Source organism: Canis lupus, chromosome 26, assembly GCF_003254725.2.
Source record: "Canis lupus dingo isolate Sandy chromosome 26, ASM325472v2, whole genome shotgun sequence".
Lineage (NCBI taxonomy): Eukaryota > Metazoa > Chordata > Mammalia > Carnivora > Canidae > Canis > Canis lupus.
In genome coordinates, this window is record NC_064268.1 from 7140217 (window position 1) to 7161050 (window position 20834).

General features: G+C 38.3%; 2 protein-coding genes across 2 annotated transcripts in view; one reads left to right on the forward strand and one right to left on the reverse strand.

Moving 5' to 3' along the window:
* Positions 1–20834, reverse strand: part of KNTC1 (kinetochore associated 1) — a 79049-nt gene that overhangs the window by 26987 nt on the left and 31228 nt on the right. Inside the window, 20 exon segments of the mRNA XM_049101723.1 lie at positions 542–670; positions 1060–1164; positions 2365–2528; positions 3044–3100; positions 3634–3772; positions 4415–4512; positions 4968–5140; positions 5700–5980; positions 10644–10711; positions 11314–11386; positions 13364–13483; positions 14022–14156; positions 14990–15089; positions 15498–15601; positions 16243–16341; positions 17063–17206; positions 17302–17421; positions 19800–19901; positions 19994–20050; positions 20242–20385. Coding sequence (XP_048957680.1) covers positions 542–670; positions 1060–1164; positions 2365–2528; positions 3044–3100; positions 3634–3772; positions 4415–4512; positions 4968–5140; positions 5700–5980; positions 10644–10711; positions 11314–11386; positions 13364–13483; positions 14022–14156; positions 14990–15089; positions 15498–15601; positions 16243–16341; positions 17063–17206; positions 17302–17421; positions 19800–19901; positions 19994–20050; positions 20242–20385 — 2412 coding nt within the window.
* The window catches only part of ZCCHC8 (zinc finger CCHC-type containing 8), a 114057-nt gene that overhangs the window by 2495 nt on the left and 90728 nt on the right, over positions 1–20834 (forward strand). The window lies entirely within an intron of this gene.

The following is a 20834-nucleotide window of genomic DNA, read 5'->3' on the forward strand; positions in this document are numbered from 1 at the left end:
ATCATAATCTCTCTTTGTGGTAACGTGTAGAATGTTACATATTGCTTTCTACACGGTCATTATTCATACAATAATTAGGTCATTCAACTTGTAGTATGATACCATAAATTTAGTCTGGCTTTCCTTCAAAGAAAAGGCCAAATTTTGGTTAACCTGCAAACAAAACACCCATAAAAAGCAAATTTTAAGACAAATATCATCAGAGAGAACTTTTGTATCCATTACCCTTGTCCTACAAAAAAAGCATTGGCTCATGTCTAAGATTTCAAATACACTAAGGTAAATATAAGTGAAGATCTATGACTATATACAGATTTAATAAGTAAACAATATTAAAATTTTGGGGGTTGAGCAATGCTTATAACATGCATGTAGTTCATTAGTGTGCCACTACTCAAGGAAAAGCTGGTAGAAAGTAAGTGAGTGAGCTCGACATTTCTTCTGCTTAAGTCTTTAAGATCTGGGGGCAAAGCCAATTTCATTTCTTCCCCTACATCTTTTAATACTTCAAGAACTGAAGCTGTGCTTCCATCGGTCATACCAAAATTTTGTCATAATTATGCCATGCTTCATCTATGAGCTTCCAGAGTTTTTCAAACACTTCTTTTCGGGGTAAGAGAGTGCAGTAACCCAACGCCAAGTCAAGATCCACGAGGCGACAATTAAATACCTATCAGAAGAAAGTATCAAGAGAAGACAGTCTTTACAATCAAAACAGAACCTGGTTTCTGAAGGTTGTTACTAAATTTAATTACAGACCTTAGGAAAGAGTGTTTCAGGAAAAGTTATTTAAAGTAACTTAGTTACAACTTGTTTACTTAGTTTTAACATCCTTTATCATTATTATAAATTTAAGGAAACAACTCTAACAGTTCTATATGTCACAGAACTCCTACTTTCTTCTCCCCTACATGACAATTCCATAGCTTCTCTTCAAACCCCAACACCCCCTCCTCCCCACCCAACTCTTATCCTCACTGAGAGATAAGAAGCAACCAGAAGAGAGGAAGAAAAATAATTAATTTTAAAAAAGAGAGCTTACCAAGAACAGATACTCACTTTGTACAATAATGTTGTAGCATTTCCCCTGATAAATGTAACGGCTTTCTCTTTCAATTCCATAACAACATGCTTTGATTTAACTAATGTGGCCTCTCCAAACAACTTTTAGAAAAGAACAGAAGAATCTTTAGGCCCACTTCAATCTATGCATCATTCTAAAACCTTTTCTTAAATATTAAGGAACTTTGGAAATTCATCATTATATGCAAAATGTATGGGTATTTATTTATTTATTTATTTATTTATGATAGTCACAGAGAGAGAGAGAGAGAGGCAGAGACACAGGCAGAGGGAGAAGCAGGCTCTATGCACCGGGAGCCCGACGTGGGATTTGATCCCAGGTCTCCAGGATCCCGCCCTGGGCCAAAGGCAGGTGCCAAACCACTGCACCACCCAGGGATCCCCTGTACTGGCATTTAATCTATGATGACATATCACTATGGCCGGAGGGCATGTGTGGGGGGGTTGTGGTGAAACTGACTAGGAAGGAGCAAAAAGGAACCATTTCAAATACTCTCTCTTGATTGTGGTGTTGGTGACATGGTGACTACATTGGCTGATACACTTAAAATGTGCAATTTTGAAAGCTATACCTAAATAAAGTTAACTTTTTAAAAATTGGTATTTAATAAACATCAATAGAATAGCAGTGAATACAATTCTCTCAGAGACTAGTTTCATAAGAACATTATCAACAGGTACTTTGTCTTCTAGATACTTTAAAAAAATTTTTTTTAATGTATTTATTCATGAGAGATACACAGAGAGAGGCGGAGACCTAGGGATAGGGAGAAGCAGGCTCCCTTCAGTGAGCCTGATGCAGGACTCAATCCCAGGACCCCGAGATCATGACCTGAGCCGAAGGCAGATGCTCAACCACTGGGCCACTCAGGCACCCCTTCTAGACTCTTTTCAATTATGCCATCAGGTAACAATTATAAAAATTTGGGCCATAATAAAACAAATAGCAGAGTTTTGACATAATGTGGTCACTGAGTTTGGAATAAGTAGACATACCACTGCAACTTAAAACCTCAGCCAACTAATTTCACCTCCCTCAGTTGGCTTCCTCATTTGCAAAATGGAGACTCTCGGGTCGTTGAGATTGAGTATGAGTGTGCAAGAACCCTGAACTACACCCGAATCTTAGTAGCTGCTCAGCAACTATTTCTTAACTCTGACAAATTATCAATTTCCTTGCTTCAGAGTCAAAAGAGAAAATGTGAACTCCAAATTCCTTTGTTTGGCAGTACTTTTATCTATATTCAACCAAAGTGAAAGCATTTGTTCTCAAAACTATACCTTTCCACTCAGACTGTCATTCATCAAGCTTGATGCAGAGTGCTGAAGACAGGTACCAAATGAACCAATGACAAATCTTAGGGCCAGCTCCCACTGGCTAGATTCTTGAAGGTTTTGGAGCAGGGCAGAGATGGAGTTTATAATAGGTAAAATAAGGTTGTCTCCTGTGAAATGATAGAAGTGTTTCATTTCAGGAAAAGTATGTTAATCCAGTTAGATTTTTTTCAAGAAAGAAAGATATTACTGAAAATTGTTTCCAGGGACAGCCTATGTTTTCAGTGGAGATGATGATCATAGAATTGGTTCTCAAAGTAAGTAAATGAGAGAATTAACATGGACTTGATTTAAACCAGAAAATAACTAAATATGATTATAACTTGTCTATTTTGAGATGCTTATTAAGTCATTAGCTGGAAAAAAAAACCACTTCTCCATTGGGAAGGCCAAAATTTTTTTTTTTTTTGGGGGGGGGAGGGAAGGCCAAAATTTATGAACAGATTCATAAACGTTAATGTCATGAGCCAAATAACACACTCTCCTGACGCTTTGGAAGATTAACACTGTGACCATAATAATTAAATAACCATATCAAGAACATTAAGTCAGATTCGTATCCATGATTTCCACAAATTTCTGTATTGGCGTATTTACAACAGTGAACATTTCTGATGTCAAATACCTTCATTAATAGAGCAGTATGGTAAACTTGTAGAATCCAAGGGATATCTCTTGCTTTCTACAAAACAGAGTAAAATATGTAACACTAAATAAAACAACTCCCTCATATTCCAAGAGATATTTAAATATTATGCTATTATCATATAATGTTTTAAAGCATACTGTCGCTTTTAAAAAAACCATTTAAGTATATATTCAGAAAAGTACACAGATTAAGTGTACAACTTGATAAAGTGAATATATCCACAGAACAGCACCCAAACAAACAAACAAAAAAACCAAACAAACCCAGAACCTTACCAATACCCGAAGCCCCCTCTTTCCCCCATTCTAGCCACTGCCCACCTCCAAGGGTAACCTAATCAACCACTCTCCTGACTTCCAACAGCACGGCTTCCTTGTAACCTGTCCTTGTACTTTATATAAATGAAATCAGATGGTACATAGACATTCTTTTGTGTCTAGCTTTTTTGCTCAACATTATGCCTGCCAGATTCACCATATTAAGGTGTTTAGTTCTAGTTCCAGACCTCCACAGTCAAAACTAGTATAAGGCAGAAATACACAGAAAATGACACAAGTGACAATTACCAGCAAGAGGCACAAGTGATGCAATCAATTCATAAATAACAGGGAGCACCATCTGTGTCTCAAGAACTATTCCATCTTCACTGAAGAAGTCACTGTAGGACCACTCTTCATATGGATCTTTGTGAGTTCCGAAGGAAGTCTGAACACCAAATCACATGGAAATGACACAAGTAAAAACACTCCAAAAACACAAATACCACCTTCACCAGGCAGAACCCAGGATCAGATATATTAGAGCCAAACAGTTTTGATGGTCAAAATCAACAGTGTAGTTTGTTTCTTCAGGTCTGCGACTTATAGTATAGTAACGTAATTTAAGATTAAATTGTTATTCTAAAAGAAGGACAATGTCCAGAGATGCCTCATTTGAGGCCAAACCTTTTTTTTTTTTAAGATTTTATTTACTTATTCATGAGAGACAGACAGAGAGAGAGAGAGAGAGGCAGAGACACAGGCAGAGAGAGAAACAGCCTCCATGCAGGGAGCCCGATGTGGGACTCGATCCTGGGACTCCAGGATCACGCCCTGGGCTGAAGGTGGCACAAACCACTGAGCCACCCGGGCTGCCTGAGGTCCAACATTTTAAATGATAGTGCAACTTAAAGTAGCCAATAAATGAGACTGGAAAAGAGGTCTCAAGCCCTTGAGTTTTCTGGCCTCAGATGAGAAAACATAAGAGACAGATTTGGTATTTTTGTAAACTACACAAGTGATTTAAAAGTGGTACATAAAGGATGGGCAGGGGTTTTGTTTAAGGAAAAGAAATCCAAAAGCAATTTACTTTCATTAGAACTCCACAGTCATCCATTTGGCACTGTCTGGAAAGCTCTACTGCCATTAAGGTATATTTACATAGTTCTAAAGCATCTAGTAAAAAATCTGAAAGAAAATGGAGAAAAATCATTACACTAATATTTCATGTCAAAAAAATATTTCATGTCTTTGGAATAAAGAAAATCCTCCAGTAACTGACATACAAAATTCTAAAGGCCACAAAGTAGAGAGAAAAGCTTCCATAAAACTATGACTACCCTAAATAATGCAGTTCAACTTTTTTCTTAAGCTCGGCTGAGAAATAAGATCATATATGGAGATGCAAGGAATTTCACAGTCCCATCAAAGTGAGTATCAACAGTCGGAAATGACATTGTTAATACCTGTAAATATTTTCAAACAGTAATCCCCATAGAGAATTTACTATAAATGGCTCTTTGTAAAATGGAGAGGATCTTTTGTCCTCACCACAACATCCAATTGTATAGAGACAGCATGTGGGAGACCAGTAGGAAATGAAGCCAAGAACACAAAACTATATATATTATAAATCTTGTCACCTGGGCTACAGATGGTGGCAGCTTGGCAAGCTAGAGCATGTATTTCAGAAGGAAGATTGAGGCCGACAGGTATTGCCATCGGAACATCGTTAGCCAACATTTGACAAAGCTTCTGACATGTCAGAAACAGCAATTTCCCGGTGTCCACATTGCAGTGATATTTAAATAAGTCTCTGGAAGAAAGGATGTGTTGGAAGGTAGAGCACGCAGAGCAAAAGCAAACGCATTTGCCTTTCTTGGGTCAATATGTGACCACCACCATCATTTAAAATGTCTTTATAACATTCAGCTTACTTGGGACACTATTAACTGTCAGAATACAAAGGCAACCTAAATTCAACAATTAGGTTACCCAATGACTCTATGTGAGTTACTTGCCTTCTATGCTACCACTTTCTTTTTTAAGAGAGAGGGAGTGGGGGCAGGGGGCAGAGAGAGAATCTCCAGCAGACTCCACACCCAGCATGGAGCCCAACACAGGGTTCCATCCATGACCCTGAAATCATGACCTGAGCCAAAATCAAGAGTCAGAAGCTTTTAATTGACTGAGCCACCTAGGCGTCCCTATGATATCGCTTTTGACCCAGAAGTCCACACTAGGCTCTGAGTGAGAAACCAAGAACACTTCTGTGAAAATGAAAATGTCACTGGCCTTACCCTATCACCAAAGAAGTCAAGGAAGCAAGTGTTCCTTCCAGAGACAAGCTGTGCAAGCACAGGGCTGGGACTCACCTGCACCTACTCAGCGCTGCATCCAGATTCCCGTGGTTTAAGGCTCGCAAGGTCAGCTCGGCCTCCTGCTCTTCCATGGACATATGTAGGGCCAGCACCTGTCTGTGCAGCTTGGACTTAGCGCTAAGGCTCTTGTCCTCTGTGGCTGCAGGCTCTGCGGCACTCCAGGATTTGTGTTTGCTCTGTGTGACTTCATAAGCTTTCATGTACTGTTCGCGGAGCTCTGCGACCAGGGAACCATTGCTATAATCTCCGAAGGACAGGAAGACCTTGAAGCTCTCCTAGCAAGGCAAGCAGGATAGCATGACACGTCTGTTTACTTCATCTATCTGTTGTTTTTTCTTTTTACTTTTTAAAAAAGATTTTTTTTTTTTTTCACGAGAGACACAGAGAGACAGGCAGAGACATAGGCAGATGGAGAAGCAGGCTCCTCATAGGGAGCCTGATGTGAAACTCGATCCTGGGACCCAAGGATCATGACCTGAGCAGAAGGCAGATGCTCAACCGCTGAGCCACCCAGACATCCCTTCATCTGTTTTTATTTTTTATTTTTTAAAATTTTTTAAGGGGATCCCTGGGTGGCGCAGCGGTTTGGCGCCTGCCTTTGGCCCAGAGCGCGATCCTGGAGACCCGGGATCAAATCCCACGTCGGGCTCCCGGTGCATGGAGCCTGCTTCTCCCTCTGCCTGTGTCTCTGCCTCTCTCTCTCTCTGTGTGTGACTATCATAAGTAAATAGACATTTAAAAAAAAAAAATTTTTTTAAAAGATTTATTTATATAGTTATGATAGAGAGAGAGAGGGAGAGAGAGAGAGAGAGCGGGAGAGACACAGGAGGAGGGAGAAGCAGGCTCCAGGCCGGGAGCCCGACGTGGGACTTGATCCCGGGACTCCAGGATCACACCCTGAGCGAAAGGCAGGCGCCAAACCGCTGAGCCACCGAGGGATCCCCTCTTCATCTGTTTTTAAAAATCACTGGGGGGGGAGGCCTGGGTGGCTCAGTGGTTAAGCGTCTGCCTTTGACTCAGGGCATGATCCATGATCTTGGGATCAAGTCTTGCACTGGGTTCCCTGTGGGGATCCTGCTTCTCCTCTGCCTCTGCCTCCCTCTCTCTGTGTCTCTCATGAATAAATAAATAAAATCTTAAAAAAGAAAACCATTGGAATGTCTCAAACCTCTCATTTCTCCCTCAAAGATTACCCCCTTTTAACTTAACAATGTAAGACTTTATGTTTTAAGTTATGAAACGAACATTATAAAAAGTTTGGAAAAGAGGAAAAACCATTTTAGCCCAGGATTTTCTCAGCATCAGCACTATTGACACTATTTCTCAGTGTTGGATGGTTCTCTGCTGTGGCAGAGCCCTGAATAGCAAGAGGGCCAGATTAAGTATTAGATTTGGGTGATTCTACTCAGGTGGCTTGAAGAACCCAGCTTTGCCCCTTTTTGTAATTATTCCTGATTGGTATCTAATTCCGCACCTAGAATTTATTTTTCTGACCCAATTAAAAATTCCCACTGGGGCCCATGGAAGGATACCAAGAGGTAGAAATAGTGAGTCAGACCTCTTCCTCCTTTTTTCTTTCTTTTTTTTTTTTAATTTTTATTTTTTATTTATTCGTGAGAGCCATACACAGAGAGAGGCAGAGACACAGGCAGAGGGAGAAGCAGGCTCCACACAGGAAGCCCGACATGGGCCTTGATCCTGGGTCTCCAGGATCAGGTCCTGGGCTGAAGGTGGCACTAAACCACTGAGCACCTGGGCTGCCCCCTCCCTTTTTTTTTTAAGTAATCTCTACACCCCATGTAGGGCTCATCCTAAAATCAAGAGTCAGGTGCTCTTCCAAATGACCCCTAGACCACCCCTAGACCTTCTGTTTTGATGCCACACTTTAGAGCAAGGTTTCTCAATCTTGCTGGATCATTCTTTGTTGTGGGGGTTGTCTGTGCATTGTAGCAGCACCCCTAGCCTCTACCATTGGATGCCACCAGCACCCTCCTTGCACTACTTGTGACAATCAAAAATATCTTCAGACACTGCCAAGTATCCCCTGGGTGCAAACACACACCTCAGTTGAGAACTGGTTAACCTAATAAGCAGTGACCATTTGCTTGGTATTTCTTCTCAGTTTCTTTCACCAGCATTTTGTGGCTGCATGGATAATTTCATGTTACCTTCTCCAGTTAACACTATGGCATTTCCCCTTTCTTCATCACTACATAGATTAAAAAATAATGATAATAATTGTAGAAAGATTTGAGAAAGCAAGCGTGTGTGTGTGAGCCGGGGTTGGCGTGCAGAGGGAAAGAAGCAGACTGCTGAGCAGAGCCTGACTTGGGGGTTCAATCCCAGGACTCTGAGATCACGACCTGAGCCAAAATCAAGAGTGTCACTTAACCAACTGAGCCACCCAGGAACGCCACCATAAACATTATTTTTGATGGTTGCATAACTTAACCTATGGTGTAGTCAATATTTATAAAATGTAAAGTTTTGAAACTAATATTTTCCCCAAAATATGAGTGATCTTTCCCAAAGGGTAGCATAATGTAGAAATACTTATTTATGGAAATAAATAGAGGCAACTGGGGAGCTCAGTTGGTTAAGTGTCTGCCTTCGGCTCAGTTAATGATTCTGGGGGGTCCTGGGATTGGGACCTGCATCGGGCTCCCTGCTCAAAGGGGAGCCTACGTCTCCCTTCCTCTGCCACTCCCTCTGCTTGTGCTCTCTGTCAATACATAAAATCTTTAGAAAGGCAGGCAGGCAGGCAGACAATATTTCCTATATTTACTACAGATAAGTTGTGGGAGATTTTATTCATTATATGTTACAGTTCCCTCTTTATTAGGAACCACAGAAATGTTTATGCTTATATATAACCATAGACTATCTGAAAAAATACACAAGAAACTGGTGATGGTGGTTGTACCTAATGAGGGAAACTGGATAGATGGAGTGTCATGATATGAAGAAGACTTGTTTTTCACTATTCTTTTAAACTTTTTAAATCAAAGAATTAATTCCTTATTGTTTGTAACATGTAGTACAGAACTTAAGTTTATTTTTTGTCGTGGTAAAATATACAAACAAAATTAACCATTTTTAAAACCTTTTGAATTATGTATCAGCCATGTATAATCTAGTCAAAGATAAACATAGAGTGATTAAACCAAGAAGTTTCTTTTTTCAATGTGCATCTTTTCCCAAAGGAATGCAGCTTCTACACAGCCAATATATTTCATGACTTTTAAAGGCATATATTTTTATTTTCAGTAATCTTTTTTTTTTTTAAAGATTTTATTCGTTCATTTGAAAGAGAACATGCATGGACAAGTGGGGGGAGGGGCAGTGGGAGAGGGAGAAGCAGACTCAGCACTGAGCAGGGAGCCAGATACAAGCTTGATCATGAGACCCTGAGATCGTGACCTGAACCAAAGGCAGTCACTTATCTGATTGAGTCACCCAGTGCCTCTATTTTCAGTAATCTTTTAATTTTTTTAAAGATTTTATTTATTTGAGAGAAAGGGAAGCAGAGCATGAGCAGAGGGAGGAAACAAAGGGAGAAGGAGAAACAGGTTCCAATCCCAAGATCCTGGGATCAGGACCTGAGCCAAAGGCAGAGGCTTAACCAAGTAAGCCACCCAGGTGCCCCCAACTTTCAGTAATCTTAACTGTTTATTGCTGCTGAAACAGTGCCAAAGAGAATAAGCAAGGGGTACTGGTACTGGGGTCAGACAGATGGGTTCTGAATGGTGGTTCACACGACTAGCTTACCATATACTCACTGCAGCATTACTCACAATAGCCAAAAAGTAGAAACAACCCAAGTGTCCATCAATAGAGGAATAAACAAAATGTGGTCCATCTATATGGTGGAACATGATTCAGCAATAAAAAGGAACCAAACACTGACGCCTGCTACACTACAGATGATCCTTGAAAACATCACACTGAGAAAAGCCAGATACAAAAGGATATTGTATGCTTCCCCTTATATGAAATATATAGAATAAGCAAATTCAGAGACAGAAAGTCGATCAGAGATTACAAGGGCTGGAGGGGGAGGGGAGCAGGGAGTTACTACTTCATAGGTAAAAATGGATAAAATAGATAAAAAGCAGAGTTCCTGTTGGAGGTGATGAAAAGCAGATACTGTTGAAGGTCACACAACATTGTGAATGTAACCAATGCCACTGAACTGTATGTTGGAAAACGGTTAAAATAGCAAATTTTATATTGTTATCACAATTATGAAAACTTACTAAGACAATATCCCAAAACCACTGAATTATACACTTTAAATGGATGAATAGTATGGTATGTGAATTATATCTCCATAATGTTTTTTAAATGATAGAGACAAAAAAAAGGAAAACTAGTTATGCTGTATTTAAAATTCCTGAAGGGGGATCCCTGGGTGGCGCAGCGGTTTGGCGCCTGCCTTTGGCCCAGGGCACGATCCTGGAGACCCGGGATCGAGTCCCACGTCGGGCTCCTGGTGCATGGAGCCTGCTTCTCCCTCTGCCTGTGTCTCTGCCTCTCTCTCTCTCTGTGTGTGACTACCATAAATAAATAAATAAAAATTAAAAAAAAAAAAAAAAATTCCTGAAGGTGGGATGCCTGGGTGGCTCAGTGGTTAAGCGTCTACCTTTGGCATGGGTCGTGATCCTGGGGTCCAGGGATCGAGTCCCACATCGGGCTCCCTGCATGGAGCCTGCTTCTCCCTCTGCCTGTGTCTCTGCCTCGCTCTGTGTGTCTCTCATGAATAAATAAATAAAATCTTTATTAAAAAATAAAGTAAAAAAATAAAACAATAAAATAAAATAAAATTCCTGAAGGTTAGTACAGAAGATTTTAAGGACAGACTAATCACTAATGTCAAATTCACTGATTAGTAACTTAATTAGTAAAGAAATAACGTTCAGGATAACTTAACATCTTTACCTGTAAGCTAGCAACAACTTTAAATTGTTTCAGGAGTTCTTCACATTCATCCTTCTTCTGTAGATTGTCTGTAATTATATTTTTTAAAGTTTTAACAGACATCCAAATTCCCATATTATCAGAATTTTCAAAAGCTACAATTTTAATTGGCTATGGTTTTATCTCAAGTCTTTTCAGAAGCTGAGGGAAGAGAATTTAAGTACAGAAGGAAATCTAATTATTCTTTCTGAAGGTAGAAAACAGAAGTTTATGGGTTGTAAGAGGAATGGTAACTTTTCTGAAACAAATTGCAGCTTTTTTCCCCAAGAGAGTTACTTTATTAATGTTTTACTTAAGTTCAAGTTTAAAAAGGTTTTTGCCTGATCATGACCAAATGATAAGTGAGAAATAGGAGCAATAAACACAAGAAATCTAGTCTAGACTTAAATAGCTTACTGAATGAAGTATATATAAACAAATGGTAAGTTGATTTTAGATGCTTCCATTTTCATACCACTAATCAAAAGAATAAAGCAAGGAAGATTTCATGAAAAAAAAAATGGGTAGGATCAAAGAAGACAATGAAAGTCAAAAAGCCAGGGGTAAGGACAAGGGCTGTCACTGATGCTCCTTTCTGAAAAGGGCTAGCTTCAAAACAAAACCAAGAAGAGAGCACAGAGGTACAATCTACCTTTCTGGATGTCGCATAGTATTTTAAGAATGTCTACAGATGTCTTTGCTACAGACATTCTCCAGGCCTTGTCCTAAAAAGAAAAACAGAAAATGAAATCTACTTCCTTTGTCACTTCACTAGTACACATACAGACAAATACGTAAAAACCACAATATCAGAAAAAAATAGTAAAAAAGGCTGAAAAAAATGGATCCATGTTAGAGGGAGTCAAGACAGCCAAGAAATGGATCATAATTGAATTATACAGAATGTAAACATGAAAAACACCAGTATGAATGCTTGGATATATGATTTAGAAATACCACAAATATGCAAATCCCCCAAATTACCTTTTAGCTACATTTTGTCAGTTGGGTTTCATTTTTTTAAAATAGTTTTTATTTATTACCGGACTAAACATTTAGCAAAGTTCTCTGGAAAAGTTAAAAAGAACTGAAGTTGTTTAAGCCTAGGGAATGGAAGTCTAAGGAATAATCATTATCTTCCAGACCGACAAGTTTAAAACAAACAAAAAGACAAGAAAAGTCAAAAAAGGAAAAGCTTTAATTTTTGAAAGATTTTATTTATTTATTCATGAGAGACACAGAGAGAGCGGCAGAGACATAGAGGGAGAAGCAGGATCTCTAAGGAGAGCCCACTGTGGGACTCGATCCCATGATCCTGGGATCAGGCCCTGAGCCAAAGGCAGACTCTACCACTGAGCCATCCAGGTGCCCCAGAAGGAAAAGCTTTAAAGACATGATGTAGGTGAAACGCTTAGAAAGTGCAAGGTCTGGGCAGCCCGGGTGGCTCAGTGGTTTAGCACCACCTTTGGCCCAGGGCGTGATCTTGGAGACGCAGGATCAAGTCCCATGTCAGGCTCCCTACATGGAGCTTGTTTCTCCCTCTGCCTGTGTCTCTTCTCTCTCTCTCTCTGTCTCTCATGAGTAAATAAATAAAATCTTACAAAAAAAAAAAAAAAGATCTATAAGGAGCTGAAAACAGGACCTATCTCACAACCTTGTTGTGAAGAGGAAGTACACAATTCTCTTAAAGTATGTAACCTGGGGGTGCCTGGGTGGTTCAGTCCATTGAGCATCTACCTTTTGCTCAGGTCATGATCCCAGGATCCTGGGATCCAGCCCCGCATCGGGCTCCCTGCTCATTGGAGAGTCTGTTTCTCTCTTTCCCTCTGCCTGCCACTCCCTCTGTTTATGTGCTCTCTCTCTGTCAAATAAATAAGTAAAATCTTTAAAAAATAAAGTATTTAACCTAAGATCCCCAGCATAAGAGCATAATAAATATTACATACAAAAAAAAAATTAAAAACCAACCCTCATTTCTCTAAAGGTAAAAAATTACTGAACTGGACTGCTGAGGCAGATTGGGGGATATCTGTCTCTAAAGGATAAAAAAAAATCTCAACTATCCTGGATAAATTAGGTATTCAGTTCCTCACCTCTTTAAAGAAGAGAACCAGCACTCTTGTAACTATTCCTAAATTCCAATGTTCTAAGATTCCTTAGATGTCCATGGGTTCTGTGGCTGACATTATTTTTTTAATTAATTAATTAATTTTAGAGAGAAAGAGTAAGAGTGAGCAAGTGGGAGGAGCAGAGAGAGAAAGAGAGAGAGAGAGAGAATCTTCAAGTAGACTCTCCACTAAGTGAGGATCCTCATAACCCATGAGATTATGACCTGAGTTGAAACTAAGAGTTGGATACTTAATCAACTGAGTGTGGCTGACATTGTTCTTTGATAGTAATGACTATGTCCCACACAACACAAAGCACTTCATATTGCAAAGCTTTACAGAAAATACTTTGTGTACAACAACTACTTCAATTAATCCTTCTGGTTTGTAGATCCTTGATTATTCAATGGAGGCTCAAGCCACTGCTCCAAAGCAGTAATACGTGGTTCTCTCCTATGTAGTAAATTTACAGAGGGATTTTTACATGACATTCTAACAGTGAGAACAGATTTTCTTCTGTTTATCTGTCTTTTCTACCCTGTTAATTAATATCCATAATTATTTGGTTTATCTACATTTTAGTGAAAATCTCACCTCTTTAGAATCATCTGGTTCTTCTTGTAATGCCAATCGTGCCCATATGATTACCCGTTCTGCAGTTTTCTCAGCTTCAGCAGGAGGCAAAGACCTCAACAGAAGGACACAGTCTTCACCCTATAGACAGAGTTTGAAAGAAAAAAAACAGCTGGTACTTGTAAAGGACAGTTTAAACTTACTTCTTGCTTTTCTATTTAAAGGTAAAAAGACAGCACTTAAAAAAACAATATGGTCTGACGTTTTAAAGAAGCCGATAACCGGTTTTGAGGACAGCAAACAAAAAAATTAAATTCAAATACAACCCTTTGTATTTTGTAATTCTTAAGTATGCTCAAGGTTATAGAATATCAAAATAAAGACATTTAAAACACAAAAAGAAAACGCACATCCTATTCTGGAATCAGAAGTTTCTGGAGTGCATATAAAACAGGAGTCTACTTTTTATAAACACCAAAGAGTATGAAAGCCCAATAACTAGTCACAGAATACTTCTAAAGAACCTATAAATATGAAGAATGTGTTCAATTTAACGTCCAATGTTTTCACCTTGGTATAGCTTTCTTTTGTGCTAATCTATTCGGATTTTATTGATTTGAGCTTTTACAGATTTACTTAACAAAGAAACCTAAGAAAGGACAATACAGAACTGTCATACCTGTTCTCTATCAATTAGGTCAAGAATCCTCAGACTGTAAATTTCATCACTGGGCAACATATATGCTTGGGCCACCTTCAAAGCATCTTCTAAAGAAGATGGGACATCTTGCTTGAGAATGTATCTGACCACCCTCTGAAACAAAGACCATATATACATTTCTTCATTATGAAATCTCAGAGTATCCAGAAATTCTTTGTTCACAAGGGCAAAGTACTCATCACAATAAAATCAAGCAGCAAAAAAACTAAGTTGTGTGAAAAATTAAAACATGATTTATATTCTACTATCATAATTTTATGACAGTCCTGTCTACCTTCTCCTCACCCCACCCTCCCAGGTCTACTGAGGTATATAAGTGACCACATTGCATATATTTAAGCTGTACAACGTGATGATTTAATATACTCCTTTAGCTTTTTAATGCATTTGTTTTGTTTTGTTTCTTTAAAAGATTTTATTTATTTATTCATGAGAGACACACAGAGAGAGAGAGAGAGGCAGGGACACAGGCAGAAGGAAAAGCAGGCTCCATGCAGGGAGCCTGATGTGGGACTCCATCCTGGGTCTCCAGGATCAGGCCCTGGGCTGGAGGTGGCGCTAAGCTGCTGAGCCACCAGGGCTACCCTTAATGTATTTGTTACGTGTGTATTTATCTTTACTATTCTAATAAACAAAAATTGGATAATTTTTAAAGAAGTCTGTATTTATTTAAATTTTTTTTATTTATATAAGTAATCTCTGTACCCAAAATGGAGCTCAAACTCATTACCCTAAGATCAAGAGTTGCTTGCTCTTGATCTGAGCCAGCCAGGCGCCCCTGAACAACCTATTCATGCTCTAACAAAAGGGAAGTGGTGAAGAACCTAGCTCTGTTAGCCTTTAAGAATATAAAGTCGTCATTCCATTTCCCAAGCTGCCTTCAGAATGGAACAGCAGGGTTCAGACTTTTCAACTACTGTACTTACCATGATTTCCTTGTTTAAGAGATTCACTTCCCTTACGCCATAGCCTCGTAAAAGTTTTTTCATCTCCATTAGTTTGTAACTTTCCTGCAATAACTTGACTCTAAAAGGAAATTTGTTAATATTTTTTAAATGGTTTTTAAAGAAGATTTTATTTATTCATTTCTTTGAGAGAGGGAGAGAGCAAGCCAAGTGCATGAGCAGGAGGGGGCCAGTGAGTGGGCAGAGGGAGAGGCAGAAGCAGACTCTGCACTGAGTTTGGAGCCCGACATGGGGCTTGATTCTAGGACCCCCAGACCACAATCTGAGTGAAAATTAATAGTTGGATGCTCAATTGACTAAGCCACCTAGGCACCCTAGAAATTTGTTGATATTAACATGGATTGTCTTTTTTTTTTTTTTTTTTTAATGAAATACTAAGGGACACAGTAAAGGGCATAAAGCACAAGTGAATGTCCAGTGAAAACATGAGGCTTATCCAACACAACTATCTGGGAGACTGTCATCTTACTTGGGATGGTCCATTTCTAAGTGCTGTCTCACCAGCTGCTCCACAGCTGCACTCCAGGGAACCACTGCCGCATACATTATCTTAAGCACAGCATCGAATATGAGCTACAAAGACACATAACATACTGACCATGAAGAGCCCTTGGATTTATGTTTCGTGCAAATTAATGACACAACCTAATCTATAGTAGAGGTCTTATATCCACTGTGTAGTACTCTGAGAATATCTCCTCTGACTGTAAAATTGTGTATTTGTTCTGATTCTCACGCATAAAGAACAATTTAATTATTTAGAAAAACTGAAAAAAATATTTTCTCTGCTGAAAGTTGTCATATAGCTCTATTTTTTTCTATAGTCTCTAGTCTGTGTTTAAAAATATTTTTCATGGTTTTATTCATACTTTATAATGGTGACCAGTAACAGTGGAAAGTCATAATAAAAGTATGTTATAACATATCAAAAAATGTGTCTGTGTGTGTATAATTATAGAAAAGCCTAGAAATATATGCACCCAATCATCCATGGTAGTTCTTCTAGGGATGGGAATGAGAACATTTTTACTTCTTATTTTCTATAATTAAAGAAAATGGAATTTGGGTGGATTTATTTATTTTTTTATTCTTTTTTTCCCCAAACTTCACGAATTCTCTTTAACAAATATAAGTTGCTTTTGTGATCAGAGAAAAAGTTTTAAGAAGAGATGCAATGCTCAAAAGGAACATCTACTTGGTCACCATTTACTTACATCTGTGTCCGATAAACATCCTATTACTGCCATGGCTTTTGCTTCCCATGCAGTTTCAAAGAGTGAGGTGGACTTTGAGCTACATCTCTTCAATAAATCCTAAAAGGAGATAAACATATATTTTTTTAACTAAAAGCTTTAAATTTCAATCCAAGTTTTAATTTAAAGCTTACTTTCAAAAAGCAGTAACAACACATTTAGGTAAATAGCTTTTATGGATGTGGAAAAAACTACTTAGCCACGAACCTTAAATAATGCTCAAAAACCACAGAATTGCTAAAGCCTTGGCCATTAGTTTAATAAGCTACAATAATCTCATTTGTAGATTCTTCAAGAATGTTTCCTTAAGTTTTCTTTTCTTTTTTTTTTTTTAAGATTTTATTTATCTATTCATGAGAGACACAGAGAGAGTGAGGCAGAGGCACAGGCAGAGGGAAAAGCAGGCTCCATGCCGGGAGCCCGACGTGGGACTCGATCTCGGGACTCCAGGATCACGCCCTGAGCCAAAGGCAGGTGCCAAACCACTGAGCCACCAGGGATCCCCAAGTTTTCTGTACCATATAGAACTAGTGTACAAAACATTGCTCACATTTGTTGAGCTCACACTTCTATTATTTTACAATAACCAATTGGAGAAAGCCCTAATATTATTCCATTCTCCCCAAGGTTACCAGTCAATCAGCAGTGATTATGCCACATTAACCAATACAACATGCTGCATAAAGCCCCACGGTAAAGCATGACATTCCTTAAAGAGCTAAACGTTTATACAATGACACACACAGATGTAAGGAAAAAAGACTAGATCTAAAGTAGTTACCTCTATGTAGAGCAAGAGAAGTTCCTCCTCTTGTAACCCATGTTCCTGCATATAAACTCTTACAAACTTCTCTAAGACAGAAGGGATCAGCTCTGGGGCTAACACTTTATCAAACATGCGGAACACAATGGTGGTTGTATTCTCCTGGATCGCAAGAGAAAAGTGGCATAGGTCTAAGTTCTAGTCATAGTGGCTGTGATTACAAAATAATAACATTTCTGATAAATCTAGACTTGTACCTTTTCAAAATCAGAGAGAGCCAACTTGCAGTTGTATTTCCTATGCAGTGTGATCAACTCCTGTAAATTATGTACCAAAGTCCTTAACTGACATACTTCCTCTGTGTTTTGATAATCCTTCTAAAACAAAAGTATGAGGGGAAATATACAAGAAGTCAGAATTATTTCAGACAAAATAAAAAATGACCATGATTATGCATATAAGAGGAAATCTGCACCTAATGTCTTCAAATTTTGTAGAATTTTAACTCATTAATACTAGTGCAAATTAACATCAGAATCCAACAGAAATCCAAAAGCAACTTTCTCAAAAACAAAACAAAACAAAACAAACAGAAATATACACATACAGAAAAACTTCAATGTTAGGGGTGCCTGGGTGGCTTAATTAGTTAAGCATCTGACTCTTGATTTTGGCTCATGTCATAATCTCAGGGACCTGGGATTAAAGCCCCATGTCGGGCTCTGAATTGAGCAGAGATTCTGTTTGAGGAGTCTCTCCCTCTCTCTTGCCCCCTGCTTGTGCTCTCTAAAATACATAAATAAATCTTAAAAATAAATAAATAAATAAAAACTTCAATGTAAGTACAACTTTTTCTTTTAAGATTTTTTTGGGGGTTGGGCAGAGGGAGAAAGAATCTTAAGCAGGCTCCACGCCCAATGTGGAGACTGACACAGGGCTCAATCTCACAACCCTGATATCACAATCTGAGCCAAAATCAGAGTTGGATGCTCAACCAACTGAGCCATGCAGGCTTCCCTAAGATTTTATTTTTTTAAGTAATCTCTACACTCGATGAGGGGCTCAAACTTACAATCCCGAGATCGAGAGTCTCATGCTCCACCAACTGAGCCAGCAAGGTGCCCCTGAATGTTAGTGTAGTATTTTATACTTAGTTACAAAAACATCATTTAGATGGCCCTCAATATCCTATCTGTATAAATCAAGACCAGATATAAAGCTGTAACATTTCCTAAATTTAAATACAAGGAACAAAATTTTCAGTATTGGTAAAGACAACAGGGAAAAGAGTAGTATTTTATAGCAAAAAGAAAAAGTTCTTCTATGGAAAGATGTATTATAATGATCAATACACATCACATATTATAATACATATTGACTACATTTATCAATATAATGCTTGAAGAGTATAGAAAAAAATTCCTGTTTCATTTTTAACAGTGTAAAACCAGTATGTATAATTATTGGCAGGAATCTGCTATATAAGAAAGGAGAAAATTTATCATTTAATTTTGGGCCCTAGAAATGTAAAGAATAGGTGTAATTTCATAATGTATATTATGATCATATATAAGGTCATACCTTCTGGTACTTAAATCCTTAATACTTTTGTTTTTTGGGGTTTTGTTTTTGTTTTTGAGAGAGAGAAAGTGAGAACATAAGTGGGGTGAGGGGCAGAAGGAGAAGCAGACTCCCCATTGAACAAGGAGCAAGATGTGGGGCTTAATCCCAGGACCCCGAGATCATGACTTGAGCTGAAGGCAGAAGCTTAACCAACTGAGGCAGCCAGGTACCCTATCCTTAATACTTTTGAGTTGAGATCATACCAGGATATCTCACATATTAGTTCATAAACTAATTTATGGCACCCCGACAAACTTTTCGAAAATACAACAATGTACTTTTTTTCAAATATAATGAATGCTTTCTAGTTTTTAGAAACTTAAAGAGGAAAAAAAATTAACTTAAGAAATTTAGAAGCCAGATAATAAATTCAGTTCATGAACCTCAAATTAACATCAAATATAATATCAGTATTCCTGAGCTTAGTAACATTTCTAGCACTGCAATTTTTTTCAGTCAAAAAGTTCCCAGAACTTTTTTTATTTTTTTATTTTTATTTTTTTTAAGATTTTATTTATTTATTCATAGAGATGCAGAGAGAGAAAGAGAGGCAGAGACAGAAGCAGGCACCATGCAGAGAGCCTGACGTGGGACTCGATCCAGGGTCTCCAGGATCACGCCCTGGGCTACAGGCGGTGCTAAACCACTGCGCTACCGGGCTGCCCCCAGAACTTTCTTTAAATTTGATCTTTTAAAAATTTGGCTAGTACTTAAGCCATAATGGCTATCAGAATGCCTAGGAAATATAATCAGAACTGGGAGTAGTTTGCTGGTTTAAATAATCTTTGAAAACTAATCCTAATGCATTATTAAATTTCATTCATTTAAAGGACTGTGAACTGCTGCCAATGCAGAAAATCCCAACTCTACTACTTCGGAGTATGCTTTATATTGTTTCCTGTTTGGCTGGTTCAATAGAGAAAAGCAAAGCACTAAAATAGGTTGAAGTTCTGATAGGAATATTAGGAAGAAAAAAAGGACATTTTCCTTTTTCGTGAATTTTAAAAGCATACAACAAAAGAACATACAAACAGAAAATTTAAGAAGTGGATATATTTCTAAGTACATGTAAACAAACTATTTAACATAAATTGAATGCTTTATTCCTAAAAATTCATTTTCTATATCATACCAAGGAAATCCAACGCCAAGAAGACACCAATACCAACTCATCCGGCTTTTCTGCTGTAAAAAACACCTTTGCTAGTTGAAGTCCATTTTCTGGCCAGTTTGCCTTTAAAGAGTAACAGAGACCATTAAAAGTAATGTTATATGCCACTGGGAGTGTTTGAAATGTTTTTTAAGGGCTAATTATACTGGTATTACCTTATCAGTTAATTCAAGGTTCCTGGCTGCTTGTTCCAACCATTTTGCAAGAATTTTCTGAAATAGACATATCATTTAAAAATACAATATTCAGCAGATAATCACTAAAATAATTTAAAACCCCCATGATAATCTTTCAACAGAGACACTAAACAAACTACCTGATAATGGTGCCATTTACTATTTGGTGATCTAAGGTAAAGGCTATATTTGAGTCATCCAGAGTAGAAACAATGAAGGCAACTTACCTGCCCTTCAGGTATGGCCCTTCTCACAAAAGGGATCACATCATTTTTAAGCCACGGACAAAGCTTTTGTAAAGAGACTGGTGTAGAAATCGAGTTCAGCAAGTTCTCAAGCATTTTCACATCAAATCTGCTTTCAAAATTTGCCTAAATGATACAGAGTGAGAAATTAAGATCTATTGGACAAATTTAAAAATGACAGCCTCCCCAAAAGGTAAGACCTGTTAGACAGTCATTTCAATAAATATATTACTGACTTAATTATGAGCACTTAAGGGTGATTTACTCTGTACTGATGAGTCGCTGACAGCCACAAATTCCATGAACTCTCATGGCAACAAGTACCAACTAATCAATCAGGTGACAGTGACTGTGGAAATGGCAAAGGAAGGAAAACTTAACAGGAGGTGAAAGTACAATCTTATTTTTTTTTATAAATTTATTTTTTATTGGTGTTCAATTTGCCAACATATAGAATAACACCCAGTGCTCATCCCATCAAGTGGCTCCCTCAGTGACCGTCAGTCACCCAGTCACCCCCACCCCCCGCCCAAAAGTACAATCTTAATAAGCAATGGGTCCATTAATGACATCAC